The following is a 14,731-nucleotide window of genomic DNA, read 5'->3' on the forward strand; positions in this document are numbered from 1 at the left end:
AACGCTGTGGACACATAAACACAGATAATGCACTCTGTAATAAGCCATTCACCGGCATAGCGCCTGACACGAATTCAGCATCATGGTGCCACAAATTGAAGCGGGATTCGTTAGAAAAGACGACCTACTGCTAATCACAGAACACCAGCTCCTATGCACATTGGCCCATTGCAGCCACAAGCGGCGATGGTTTTGCGTGAGAGGAATCCTGTATAAAGGAATCCTTGTGCGCAGCCCACACTGCAGCAGACGTCTCCAAATTGATGAAGGACACAATGAAACACCTGTAGCTGTTTACCACAGTGCTTCCAATTGTCTAGAAGAAGATGTGCAATCCGTCAGCGCCATTTACACCAGGTGTCTGTCATCGAGAGCTGATGCCAAAATTTGCTCAAATTTCGCTTTCTTTCGTCGAAGAGGCATAGAGATTCAGTTAACATTTACTGTAGCATATAACCACCGTTTATCATACACGCCTCGTTACAGCCATCTATTTATATTCGGTTCGATCCGCCGTGCAGAGGGTATTGCTTAGCATATGCATGCGCTACCGATCTGCAGTTATAATCATTTGCATATCATGCCCTACTTTACATTTCCTGCAATTTTCAGCTCACTTGGGTATGTCGCGGTGTTGCAATTTTCCAACAGGAGTGTAGATACATTTTTCAGGGAAAATTTTTTTTTTCTTCCTTCATACAACCTGCACATGTTAAGCATATGAAAATATGTTCACTTCTTTTTTTACAAATACAAATACAAAAGTGATGACCAGCAACAGGCTCTGGGCCCAGCTAGACTGGTCCTGGTCAATTTACAATCCCCAGTGAAGATCAATGGCCCTCTTAAAACTATCTACTCCCTTGCTCATTACCACCTCTTCCGGTAAACTGTTCCAAGGTTCCACTACCCTGCTATAATAATAATTTTTCCTAATATCCATGTTAGCCTGAGATTTAAATAGCTTAAAACAATGACCCCTTGTCCTGTTTTCAGTGCTAAACTTCAGCCCCGTAACATCTTTCGTTTTAACGAATTTAAACAACTGAATCATGTCCCGTCGGTCTCTTCTTTGCTCAAGACTACATTTTTAGCCTTCTAAACCTGGAATCGTAGTCTAAATTAGAAAGTCCATTCATTAGCCTTCTAGCTCGCCTTTGAACCCTTTCCAATACATTAATGTCTTTCTTAAGATAAGGAAACCAAAACTGAACAGCATACTCCAAATGGGGTCGTACCAAAATTCTATATAAGGGCAGAAGAACTTCTTAAGAGTTGTTTGAAATAGATCTATTGATAAACCCCAGCATCTTATTGGCTTTGTTACTAGCAATGCTGCACTGTTGGCTAAACTTTAAATCCTGACTTATTAAGACCCCCAGATCAGTAACTTTGTCTGCCTGACTAATGACTGAACCTTGCAAATAATAACTTGTACGCTTATTTCCATGCCCTAAATGTAGCACTTGACATTTCCCAACATTAACAGCCATACCCCATTTATCAACCCACTCCGTAATATGATCTAGATCCTCTTGCAGCTGATTTGCTTGTTCTTCATTTTCTACAGTCCCCATAACTTTGACATCATCAGCAAAACAATTCATGTTCCCAGAAATATTTTTGTGAATATCGTTCAAAAAGACAATGAACAAAACAGGCCCTAACACTGATCCTTGAGGAACCCCGCTTAAGACCTCACTCCAATTAGAATAATTTTCCGTTACAACTACCTTTTGTTTCCTTCCGGTCAGCCAGTTTTTTACCCAAATAAAAGTTTTCCCTCCTATTCCTATATCAGCTAATTTGCTAAGTAGAGCAACATGCGGTACCTTATCGAAAGCTTTTTGAACATCAATGTAAACAATATCTACAGGCTTCTAATTGTCCAAAGCCATGGTAAATTTGTCATAGAAATGTAATAAATTAGTTGCACAAAATTTTTTTTACCTTTCCTGAAACCATACTGAAAACTAGTCAATAGATTATTAGTCTCTAGAAAATTTACTATCTTAATTTTCATCTATGTTTCAAAAATTTTGCAAACCACCGAAGTTAGACTCACAGGTCTATAATTTCCCGCACTCTAGACCCTTTCTTGAAGAGCGGTGTAATGTTAGCCAGCTTCCAGTCCTCTGGCACTGTCCCCGAGTTATAAGAAGCATTGAAAATATTTACGATTACATCTGCTAATTCCTCCGCACATTCAACTAAAATTTTCGGATAAATATTATCTGACCTTTAGTCTCTTTAATTTTTTTCAAATGAAGTAAAACGTCGTCCTTGGAAAATACAAAGTCCTCAAGCTGTACTATAGCTTGTGTCTTGTTGGTGTCAACTGTTGAGATAGTTATCGTTAAAAACACTCGAAAAAAAGTTATTAAGAACATTAGCAATATCACTATCGTCCTGAATTAAAATTCCGTGCTCATCAACCAGTGGCCCAATATGATTATTTCGAACTTTCCCCGAATTAGCGTGTGCAAAAAACCTCTTGGGATTCCTGTTTATGTTATCTGGCAGTCTTTGCTCCAACTCTCTTTTCTGAATCCGTACCAAATACTTAAACTTACGCCTTGCCTTACAATATTGGAGCCTATCTGCACTGTGACCAGTTTCTCTAAACTTATGAAAAGCGGCTTGCTTGTAATTTAGAGCGTCTTTAGTTTCCCTGGAGAACCACATTGGCCAAATTTTAGTGTTGACACCCTTTCTCCTAAAGGAAACATGATCCCCAACCGTTTTCACTAGATTTTCCTTAAACTCTGCTCACTGAAGATTCACATCGCTATTGTCCAATCCAGAAGAAACAACTGCTTTCAAACTCTGCCTAAGTGCCACAAAGTCAGTATTTCTGAAATTGGGCACAAACCTAAAATTCTCTACTTTGTGCATATCAATTTTAATCCCAAACCTAATACTGTTGTGGTCACTATCTCCAATGTGTTCCCCTACACACAACCCCTGAACAGAACCTTCCATGTCGCAGAAAACTAGATCCAAAATCACGTCCTGTCGAGTACCCTGAGTTACAATTTGATCTAAGAAACAGTCACCAATTACTTTCAAAAATTCCTCTTCTCTGCTATTACTATGGTAAAAATTATTCCATTCAATTCCTGGAAAATTAAAATCTCCCATTATGATGACTGACCCCTTGCTAGAAATGTCACAAATAATACTAAACATCTGTTCGTCATGACCCTGACTTAAGTTGGGTGGCCTATAAATGTTCCCTAAACGTAGTTTTTTTGCCCTTATTGCTCATCAACTCCAGCCAAATCATATCAATCTCATTAGGTTTATTATTAATTACTACTTCATTGAAGTTAAAGTGTCTCTCACATAAAATAAAACCCCACCACCTCTTTTACCTACTCTATCTTGTCTAAACAAATTATACCCAGCAATAGATAATAAATCATCATCGTTTTCGGTAGCCCATGTCTCGGTGACTCCAATAATATCCAACTTCTCGTCTATTATTATGCTTTCCAATTCTTCCATCTTGTTCCTAATACTACGAGCATTTGTATAAAAAACCTTAAGTAAGCCCATCTTACTTTTATTTAATGCTGCACGATTATTTGAATCCCAACAGTTAAAATCTTTTTTCTTATTAGCCACCCAATTTCCGTTTCTACTAAAATTCCAATAGTTAGTACCCTTTCGAATTCTGCTCCTTAAACCATGCCCCCCATTCCAACTTAGTTTTTTGATTCTGAAGCCTCTAAAACCAAACCACTAACCATTTTGACCCCTGTAGAGCTCAGATGCAGGCCATCCCTAGCAATCCAATTGCGTTTACATTTACTCCACACATCAATAAACCTGATACTACGCTTAACCATGGGTGCAAGTTTGGTGATGTGTTCAAGACGGAAAATATTTTCAGCCGCACCCCCCCCCCCCCCCGCATGTGGGATTAAGGAAAAATTTGTATGCATAAATGTTGCAGATTTTAACAATGCCAGTTTTGGAATCTGTTTGATTTAAATTTTGAGCCTTAAAATTGTAATATTTAAGTGTTTTGACATCATAATTCCAAAAAAACTAAAATCCGGCAATAAATGGGGGGGGGGGGGTCTGGGGGTGCTTCAGGAATTTTTTCAAATTGAAGTCCAAAAAACGCTGTGGTAGGCCATTTTGGTTAAGTTCAGGGAAAGGAGGGGTTCAGGGACTTTTACATCAATTATTTTAAACTGATAGTCCCAAAATCACAATATTGGGCAACCTTCAAAAAATATTAAAGAAAAAGGGGGGGGGGGGACGCTATGGGCTTTCCCAAAATCGAAGATTTAAAAACGAAATTGTAATTTAAATTTCATAACGTTTATATGCTCTTTGAATGAACTATTGAAGGGATGGAGTTCAGGAACCCTCCTTCCGCAATATTTCGAAATTGAAGTTTTAAAAACGCAAATTTAGACGATGTTGAATAATGTAAAGGGTAAAAGCGTTTGCAGCACCCTACCATTACTTTTTTGCCGATCCTAAACATTTTTGTTGTTGCAATAAAATCGCTTAGGACATAAGATTTTCACTTTTGCAACATAAATCAGTTCTGATTCGAAAGTCTACCCAAGGTAGCGCCAACAAACTAGAAAAGAAGGAAAGGTGGGGGAAGGGTAAGGCCAACTAATGATAATGAACTGGCACCATTCCCCCACACAGTCTTCATTTGAAAAAGAATTCTTTTATAAGATAGCAGGTGGTGAAATTAGCAATAAAACATCGCTTCAGTGAAGTAGATATATTTTTTAAACAGGGTATCCTTTCCAATATTCATTAATTAAAAAAAGAAATAGACGAACTGAATCCTAACCCTAGGCAAAGTTCCCGAATCACATCCCTCTTAAGGCACTCAAATATAGCCTAAAGTGGCGCTTTAAATTTTCAGCATCAAAACATTTTCGGAAGAAAACTCCCGAAACCCTTCCTCTATAGGTTCACCACAAATGTCCCAAATTTCAATTTTTAAGGCTTCAGTCTAAATTGTTTTGTAGGAATAGTACCCCTCTTACCTATAAATATGACTTATGACAGCCTAAAAGTTTTAATACTTTAATTTTAGAAACTTTTTGAAAGAACCTTCCTACACCCTTCCCCCTTAAGTCATCTAAAGATAGCCCAAAACAAAGCTCTTAAAATTTCAGTAATGAAAATATTTCGGACTGGACCCCCCCCTCTCTCAGTATGTTTAGTAAACGCAGTTTTATTTAAGATTTATTTTTCTATTGAGAGAGCAACTCCCCTCCCCACATCGCCGAAGCCAATCCAAAGTTTTAAGACTTCAATTTCGAAAATGTTTCGAGAAAGACCCCTGAATTCCCGAGCTCTTAACTCACTCAAAATTAGCCAAAATAGCATTTCAATACTTCAGCATGGAGAAGTTTTCGGGGAGAGAGCCCCCCCCCCCCCCCCCGAACCCTTCCCCTTAGACTTAAATTTGCGGTTTCGCCTTTTCATCACCGAAGATTTAAGAATTTAAATTCTAAAACTTAGTGAGAGAAAGCCTTCGAATTCAGTCTTCTTACGTCTTTTAAAGATTACCTAAAGCTGAGTTCTGAATGCTTCAGCTTTGAATACTTTTTGGGAAAGGGGAACCCTGAACCCCAAGACAGTCTAAAGTTGCGCTTTTATGTTACCCGTCTCGGAATTTCGCCTAAAGAGAGCCCCCTCCCTCCCTCTTGACATTGCCAAAGACAGCCTTAAAGTTTTAAGACTTCAATTACAAACACTTTTCGGGAGAGGTTCTCAAATGCCATCTCACTCAAGTCATTTAATTATAGCCTTAAATAGTTTTTAATACATCATCTACAAAACATTTTCATGTTAAAACACCAAAACCATCTCGCATAAGTTCACCAAAGATTGCCTAAATTAGTGTTTTTAAGACTCAGTTTTTGATTTTCTCTTAAACCTCCCCCTCCCCACTTTTACATCATTAAAGACAGCCTAAAACTTTTTGACTTTTAAAATTTTTAATTGTTTGCAGAGGAGAAATATCGAACCACTCCTAGCTTCAAAAATGGCTTTCAATTCAGTTTCTCGATATTTTATATCAGAACCCTTGAGTAACCCCCCCCCCCCTCTTAGATTGTCCAAGATATCAACGTTTTAAGACCTCATCGTGGGTTAATTTGCAGACTGATTACCTTCTTTGCAAGAGCAGCGTTTTTTCGCAAACTCGTGCTGTCGTTATTTTTCTCCTTTCCTTTCTCTATCCCCCCCACACCCCCCATATTTCCATTCTAGCGAGTGTTAGATTCAATGACATTGGAATTTAGTGATTGTTCAAGTCTTTGAAAAAAATGCAGGAACGGTTGCCCGTCAGAGTTTCCAACCAGCTTGGAATTTTCCCTCAATTATTTCTAAAAATTCCCATTTTCATTGAAATCTTCAAACTCCCTGATAGTTTCCGTTTTCCCTGGTATGTGGACGCCCTTTGCTGTGGAGAAAACATTTCATCTTGTCAGCAATCACTCTCAATCGATGATTCAGATTCAACTCTTAAGACATTTTAAGAGCGTACATAATTTTCATTTATGCGTGTAAAGTTTGTACAAAAAAAAAAAAAACACCCGGAAATGAAAAAAAACGATAAGATGATCGAAAATAGCACGAGTAAAGGCTAAATTTTCAATTAGAGCCGATTATTTTGAAAAATCAGGGAGAATAGCGAGCAACTCCTCGATCTGCAATGCAGTGATTTGGAAATAACAGAGTTATACCTAAAAAAAGTCAAACGGCGCAAGTCGAAAAGCCATTCCTCCAAAAGCACGTTGCAAACAAAACAAGCCCATGGCGGGAAACCGAGAGAATGACGATGTAAATTCGTGCTTATGGAACGGTCAAGTAATTAATGCATATTTTTCAAATACTCAATTTTCTTTTTTAAGTAAAACTGAAAGAAAATCGAGTTTCTTTCCGTCCTGACCTCCGTCTTGCAAATTTTGTCCAAGACGGAAATCCGTCCTGAGATGGAAGGTCTTGCACCCATGTGCTTAACGCAACATTAATTTACATCCTTGAAATTCAAGTTCACGGAGGTGAGAAGTCTGAGTAACCAGAATAAATTTTTAAAGCAAAATCTATCTGCTTTGTTTTTCGACGAAAATCTCACAACTTCAACTATGGCTTAAAATAAACAAGGGGGGTTCCTTCTATCATAGAAAATAAAAATCAAGGTCATTACTGCCACATGTTAATGAGGAACGGCATTTTGAGTTTAGGTAACGGAGGTGAGAGTTTTTTGTGTAACAGACCTCATTATCCTTCTAAAACGAATTAAATCACAATAGAACTCGAGCATTTAGTGTTTGAAACAAATGTGAGGAAAAAGTTATAAAAAATAAGTTCATTGTTTTATTTAAACAAGTTATTAAGCATCATTATGAGCTACACCAGGTGTGTGACATGCCACGGAGATGAGAATTCACATGTTGTGAAGCAAAAAAAATATTAATTTTTTTTTTTTTTTTTTTTTGTCAAAAACTGTTTACAGATTTAAATGGATACATTATGGAGAATAAAAAAATATTGTTAAATGAACTATTCTTTGAAGTTTTTACGGTAAAGTGCATGTGATTTAAAAGTTACCATTTTTGGAGAATCACCCGTATACTCCATATACAGGGTATACTCTCAAACATTTTTTAGACACATAGCTTATACACTCAAGCTTCAAAAATTTTCATAATATGACATATTATGTATATGATTGCATACACATATTGTGCATAACTGATTACTGGAACCTTCAGAAAATTTGATGGGAAAGTCACTGTTAGCAACATTATATTTCATTCCAAATCATACTCTAATTTATTCAATGATAAAAAGAAAATAATGACTGGTACTGAATTTCATTTTGTAGGTTAAAGATTTTTAATTTACATGAAAATAAATATATGTCGAAAGAAACGTGTGTGTGTGTTTAGCTATAAAAAATTTGAAGTGGCTGCCAAAATTTTTGGTGTTAGCAGCCACTGGCTACCAAAGAAAAATACCAGTCTACACCTCAATTATGAAAATGTGGAATAATCTGTCAAATAAAGAAACTAATAGAATCTATTGAGAAGTTGGTAAATACTAGTATTTTACTATCCAAGAAGTTTTCTTTGCAACAGAGAGGATACAAGGATTGCAATAAAATTTAAAAGGCCCACTTCTCGCAAAACGAACATAGAATCTTAATGGTCAGAAAATAACTTGACGTAAAATTAGGCTTGCCATTATTTTTCCTTAAAAACACAAAACAGCGTTGTTTCAATTAAGAATTTTCTGACTTGAAGCTCTCAATTCTAAAAATACAAAGTAACAATATCAATGCAAAAAGATGATATCTCATCAAAAACAACCCTGTTGTAAAAATTTCTCCGCCAAGAAAACCTTCAGCTTTTCCGCACAAAAAAGAAGGCCTTCGCGTCCTAAATCCAAAAACATTCAGCCTTAAAAAGTTATATCTAGTTTGCCTGCCAAGTATCTCTGCCAAACTATCATCCTCCCTCTTCTCCTCTTTCATCACACCTACTCCCATTAGAGCCTCCTCCCACCTTCAACGCCTCAGAAATATGGATAGATCCTTTAAACTGTTTATCTTGTTTGGCGGGAAGCTTTTTACTCATCAAGCAACCACTCCACTTTGAAAAGCTTCCCGCCAAACAGGATAAACAATTTAAAGGATCTATCCATATTTCTGAGAGTTGAAGGTAGGAGGAAGTTCTAATGAAAGTAGGTGTGATGAAAAAGGAGAAGAGGGAGGGTGATAGTTTGGCAGATATTGGCGGGTAAACTAGATATCATAACTTTTTAAGGCTGAGGGTTTTTGGATTTAGGATGTGAAGGCCTTCTTTTTTGTGCGGAAAAGTTAAAGATTTTCTTGGTGGGGAAATTCTTACAACAGGGTTGTTTTTGATGAGATTGAATTAACTGAAATAAAAATATTGAAGTATTCAAAATTACCTGATTAGTGCCATCAGTGGTAATCAACGGCAAGTTAGAGGCATCTAGGATGCTTCTAATTACTTTTCTTTCTTCCTCCTAAAAATGGAAAATAAAAGTTAAACTCGAACTGAAATTGAAAATATAGAGAAAACAAAGTTACAAAGTAAACATACTGAATTGGGGTAGGGGGAAAACTCAAAAATTCTAAAGTCAATGGTGTAGTCAACGGGGAACACAGGGGGGCATCTCTACTTTTTGAATATATAACACTATGACCCCCCCCCCCCCTTTTAATTTCATTATCTTATGATCACATCTGTAAGAATCCTCCCACCTTTTTTTTTAGATCTTCAGCACTGTAAAGAATGGTGGTTAAATTTATTAAAGATCCAAAACATTGACTATGTTTGTTACTATATTTTAAGTCGTATTTAATATAAGTTTCCATATCACCACTTGGTACTCTTCGAAATTTTAAGCAAACCGCAAATGATAGAAATAATATTCTCACAACAATTACATTAGCTAAAATTAAAAGCTTTCTTTAGTAAATTTAATTACAACAACAAAAGTGATATCAGGGGTAGAAGTGGTCAACTTTTAATACATAGGACATTTTCCACCAAAAATATAGGACAAATATAGGACACGTTTTATGAATAATACTGATATGAAACTTCAGAAAAAAAAAGTTTTTACCTATATATATGTATTTACGTTTAAGGTCATTTTCTATGAGTTGACTGCCTACATTAATCAGACTGTGCAAAATCAATTTTTTCTCCAAATTTCACTTTTTTTTTTTTGGAAGGTATATGAACCTTTTCTTTTGCCTCTGATTGTTATGCATCTCTACAAAAATTTCCCATTTCTTTATAAATTTAGTATTTAGTACTGATAAATCATGATAAAACCGAACACTTTCCTTGGTAGTGCATGCATAATTTATTGCTTTTCCAATTGCAGTACCTAAATTAACCTTAAAACTCTTATTATAGAGTCAATGCTTTAAGATGATCTTTCTTATGTCAGTATCTTTTTGTTTGTGAGAAAAACCTCTTTCAACTGATGCTACTTATGAAAGGTGCTCAAGACTTTCACTACTAAAAAAACCTAAGTATTTGCATCTAGAAAGCTGATCAATTTTTATCATTACGAAGTATTTTTCCAAAATGAATTAATTTACATCCAAGTAACATCCAATCCCCATTCCTCGAAATTTTTAACAAAATGGTGACGTATCGATGGAAGGATCCCGTAAAAATTTTATTTCTTTTTTTAAAATTTCTGAAAAGCCTTTTTTTCAATAACCAATTCTGCTAAAAATGTAGTGTTCAAATAATGTAAAATTCTGATTTTAGTAAGAAGTTCAAATTTTGAATATAGGCAGGGTTAATTATTCTTTTAAATTTTATTTATTTGTTTTATTTATTTATTTATTTTTTGCATAATTACCTACATTTAAATATTTCAAATAGACTTTTTTTTTAACATTAATATCGGCGGAATCATCCCACATTTTGTTGTTAGTGAAAATTCATTGGCAAAGTGCTTCATCAATAGTTTGCAGAGCTTGTCATAAAATATAGATCATTAAAGCTTTCTCTTAAAACAAATTGAAAATTTTGTCAAAAATACTCTACAAAATTTAAAGAGACAGGTGCTGGCAGAGATTCCAAAATATATATATATATATATATATATATATATATATAAACAAGCATTATGTTTTTAAGCAGTCTTGAATTGTCAAGTCGTGAAAGAAAGTGTGAATCAAGTGACCAAAAGCTTTTCAATAGTAATTTTCTACAATTTTTTATAACAAACTATAAGAATATAGGAAATATAGGTTAATTTCAAAAATATAGGACACTTTTGATGCTTTTTTTGAAAATATAGGAAATATAGGATATGTAGGACTACTTCTACCCCTGTGATATACCGTATTTTCCTGCGTATTATCCGCAGGCGGCCTATAATCCGCAGGTCCTAAAATCGGCCTGAAGAAAAACAAAGCTTTGTATAATCCGCGGACAATGCGATTTAAAAAGATAAAGTTTGAATTTAACATACCATTTGAGCAACTAAACTAAAAACGTGAAAAAGTAATTACTTTGAAGGCATAATCAAAATTAATCTGAAAGATAATCTAAAATATAATAATTTCTTTTTGAAATCTTGATTATAGTTCGCTAATTGCTTGAAAAACAAAGAGTCAAGTCAAAGGAACAAACGGTATAATCTTTTGTAAATGGCTACCTATTTCACTGTAATGTTGCTTATTTTACATGACCTGAATCGCAGAGAGGAACATTCAAGCAACGTAAAATAACCAACATACAGGCAGGCAGCGATGAAGAACAAGCATGCTTCGTAAAATAAACAACATTCAGTTGGCGTACGATCTCGATCGGTGAATCCTACTGTAAAAATATAGAGGTTCAATGCGTTGGTGTTAAGCGAAAAAAAAAAAAAATCACAGATAATCCGCGGCTGCGTATAATCCGCATCTCATAAGCTTTGCCTTTTTTAGCAGATAATCCGTGGTTGATTAAAGTGGATGGTGAACCACAGGTTGAGAATCATTGCTTTACACTACACTACAAAAGTTTCGAACTCGTTAAGAGGCTCAGATCTATAAATTTCGGGACCCCCTGCAAAAATTCAGCAGGACCCCTACTGGATTTCTGTGCCACCAAGGGATGCAGTCTCCTTATTTCCCATAGACTTTCCTGCATTACGGGGGTCTGCGGCACGCCCGCTGTAAGCGGGCGTGCAAGGCGTGCACCGCACGTGTGCGCCATATTCAAGGGGCGCCAAATTCAGCCTCACCGTGCCAAATCGGAAAATAAATAAATAAAAAAAATAAATAAAAGTAAGGACAAATTAAAATTTTGACTCTCCAAAAAAATATTGTTGACTTAAAACGGTGCCCCCCCCCCCCCACCCTTCCACATAGGAGATAATTTATTGCGAGATCATTTAATAATAGCAAGAAAGTGTTCTTTCAGTTTATTCTTGGTATCAGCTGTGGCCAGTGTACAAAGAAAAAAAACAGGCGGAAGATAGGTAGATACAGTGGCTCCCAAAAGTCTTCGTACACCTACGACTTTCAACGAAATAGGCCCCAATCCATCGGTTAGAATTAATATTTCGGAATAGGTATTTAATTATAAGATCTATGATCAATTTGTAACAAAACTACAAGAAAAGTTTTTAAAAAATATTAAAACTTAATTTTTTAAAAATCAAAAACCAAAAAGTGCTGGAAATTTTATCTCACAAAAGTCTTTGTACACTTTACAAAATGTTTATACATTATGGTATAATTTAACTTTTGATTAAGTTATTAATTAGTAGAATATCATACAGTATTCATAACACCTTTTAAACGTCTGGGAATAGATTTCATTCTTTTTCTTTCTTTTTTTGCGTAATTTCTTAGTAAGTGTTCAACCACACTTCGAGTCTTACTGTTTCTAGCTCTATTTTCGTTTTAAAGCCCTATTTTTGAAATCTCGCCTCCACACATCTCTAAATACGTTACATTAAGTTAAAATCTGGAGATTGATGGGGTATTTTCTAAACTTTAGGACAATTTTCGAGGCACTAGACGCAAACGTTGAAAACCGTGTGCTTCCTATCGTTATCTTGATAAAAAACAAAGTTGTTTCCAATAACCAAATTTTTGGCTAAGAGTTGAAAATTGGTTTTTAAAACATTTAAAGGAACCACATGATTCATTATTTCATCAAAACATTACAAACTACCAAGTCCTGATGCTGATATGCACCCTCGCACTAGAATACCTCCACCGTCCTGATTGACTGATCCAAATAAGTTTTTAAGATTAAGTTCCTAATTTTTTCTTCTACTTACAGTTATACAACAATTTAACCAAAAATGTTGAATTAATTTTTATCTGTAAGTAAGACGTGATTCTAAAACGTTTTTAGCTTATTTATCATTGATTTTGCGACGAAAAGCGTAAGCTTTGTTTTTCGCACGATCAAGAAAATTTCTGCGGCAAGAGATCTCATTTAACCCAGCTAATCAGAGAACTTGGCGAACAATTTTAAGTGAAAATTAAATGTAAAATGCTTAATTTAACTCTTTAGAAACTTTTACAGCACTCAAATGTGTACTTTTTAATCAATTTTTTAACTTTAAATCTCCGATCACGTTTTATCAACTTTGCCGGTTGCCCTTTTCTTACCTTGTTTACGGTCCGATTCCTTTCTTTAAAGCATTTTATCAAGCACTTTACTAAACAAAAAAATAAAATAACTAATTTAGACATTTCAAACCAATTTACCACTACTGTGGGAAAAAAATTCAAATTTTAAATGGTGTTTGCGGTTTTTTACAAATACCAGCCATTTTACAGTAATAAGCACAATATTAAGGAATAAATAAACAAACAATTAAAGCCAAATGACTTATGAGGTTCAACACAATACAAAAATATTAATAAAACGGCATATGATAACTTTAATCATGAACTTATTCGAAAATATTTGAGTGTACGATGACTTTTGTGGCGTGTTATTTCTCTGTCTCTTCGTTTTCTGACCCATTTCAAAAAGAAGATCCGTTAATATTTTGAAAAACCAATGGGTTGTATTTAGAATGACGTAGGATTGACGTGAAAAAAAATTGGACTTCATATTCGAATTCAGTTTCGAGTTATTTTGGTTTTACTAAAAAATTTCAAAGTGTACGAACACTTTTGGGAGCCACTGTAGGCATTTCGGCCACTTTGCCACCCCCATCGGGACATCAGGCGAAAACCGTAGTAAAATGCGTGGGACTGGGGTTTGAAGTTTGAGGGCTGGTCGCGATATCTTCTTTCTGTCATCTGTCAAGGCTATGTGATGTTTAACATAAGGTAACAGAGGGCATTCCGAAGAGGGGGGTTAGTGGCAGGGGCGGCATTTCAGCATTTCATTTGGGGGGTCAAGTTTCTAAAATATGTACTTCCGCAGTGCGGTACCAGTCATTAGCTAACAAGAAGTGGTCATAAAATCGGTTTAATATGAATAAAAATTAGTGTTTAGAAAGAATTAAAATTTTGATTCACTTTCTAATAAGTTATACAAAACATCTCAATACTAAAGATTTTATACCTTTTGGAAAAGTTTCAATGCATGATTTTTGGAATTCGGAAGAGCAGGGCATCGTGTTACTAATTCATCAGTCTCCAGTGTCGTGCTGTTTTGCCAGTACAGCTAAATGATGGTGGAAAAGCTCATGGGTTTTTCCACCCCTTTCCCTTTAGCATGTATGACTTCGTTTGAATATTTTTCCCCATTGTGCTTCGAAAATAATTCGCTAACCTCCTGAGACATAAAAAAATCTTTCTCTGCTAGCTAAAATAATATAAGTAACAAAGTGATGTATGAAAACACTTTTTTTTTTATCTTGCTCTTCAAAATCACCCAGGCAACTTCAAACATTATGAGGGTTTAATTTTTCATCATAGAATAATCTAGTCCCGTCGGCGCTCTCAGCTTCAATGAGATGTCATCTGCCTCCAGCTCTGTTACTCACCATTGCAGACTGATGAATACATAACAAGGACGAAACTACAGTCTCTGGATGTGATAACGGGTCTGTCGGTATATTGCTTGTAATTTTTTTAGCCTCTTGCTAACAATTTTACTAATGATTGAAACATTTATTTTTTCGTTTTAAAAATCCAATCTAGGTAATATAGAGCCAACTATACAGAAAAATAATTATCATCAAATCTTGAGTTAATTTCATTCGAAACTGAATCTAT

General features: G+C 35.3%; 1 protein-coding gene across 1 annotated transcript in view; it reads right to left on the reverse strand.

The window, feature by feature from the left end:
* Window positions 1–14,731, reverse strand: part of LOC129218413 (uncharacterized) — a 95,651-nt gene that overhangs the window by 25,264 nt on the left and 55,656 nt on the right. The window contains exon 3 of the mRNA XM_054852666.1: window positions 8,968–9,045. Within this exon, the coding sequence (XP_054708641.1) occupies window positions 8,968–9,045 (78 nt within the window). The remainder of the gene's footprint in view (window positions 1–8,967; window positions 9,046–14,731) is intronic.

The sequence above is a fragment of the Uloborus diversus genome, chromosome 3 (assembly GCF_026930045.1).
Source record: "Uloborus diversus isolate 005 chromosome 3, Udiv.v.3.1, whole genome shotgun sequence".
In the NCBI taxonomy this organism is placed as follows: domain Eukaryota; kingdom Metazoa; phylum Arthropoda; class Arachnida; order Araneae; family Uloboridae; genus Uloborus; species Uloborus diversus.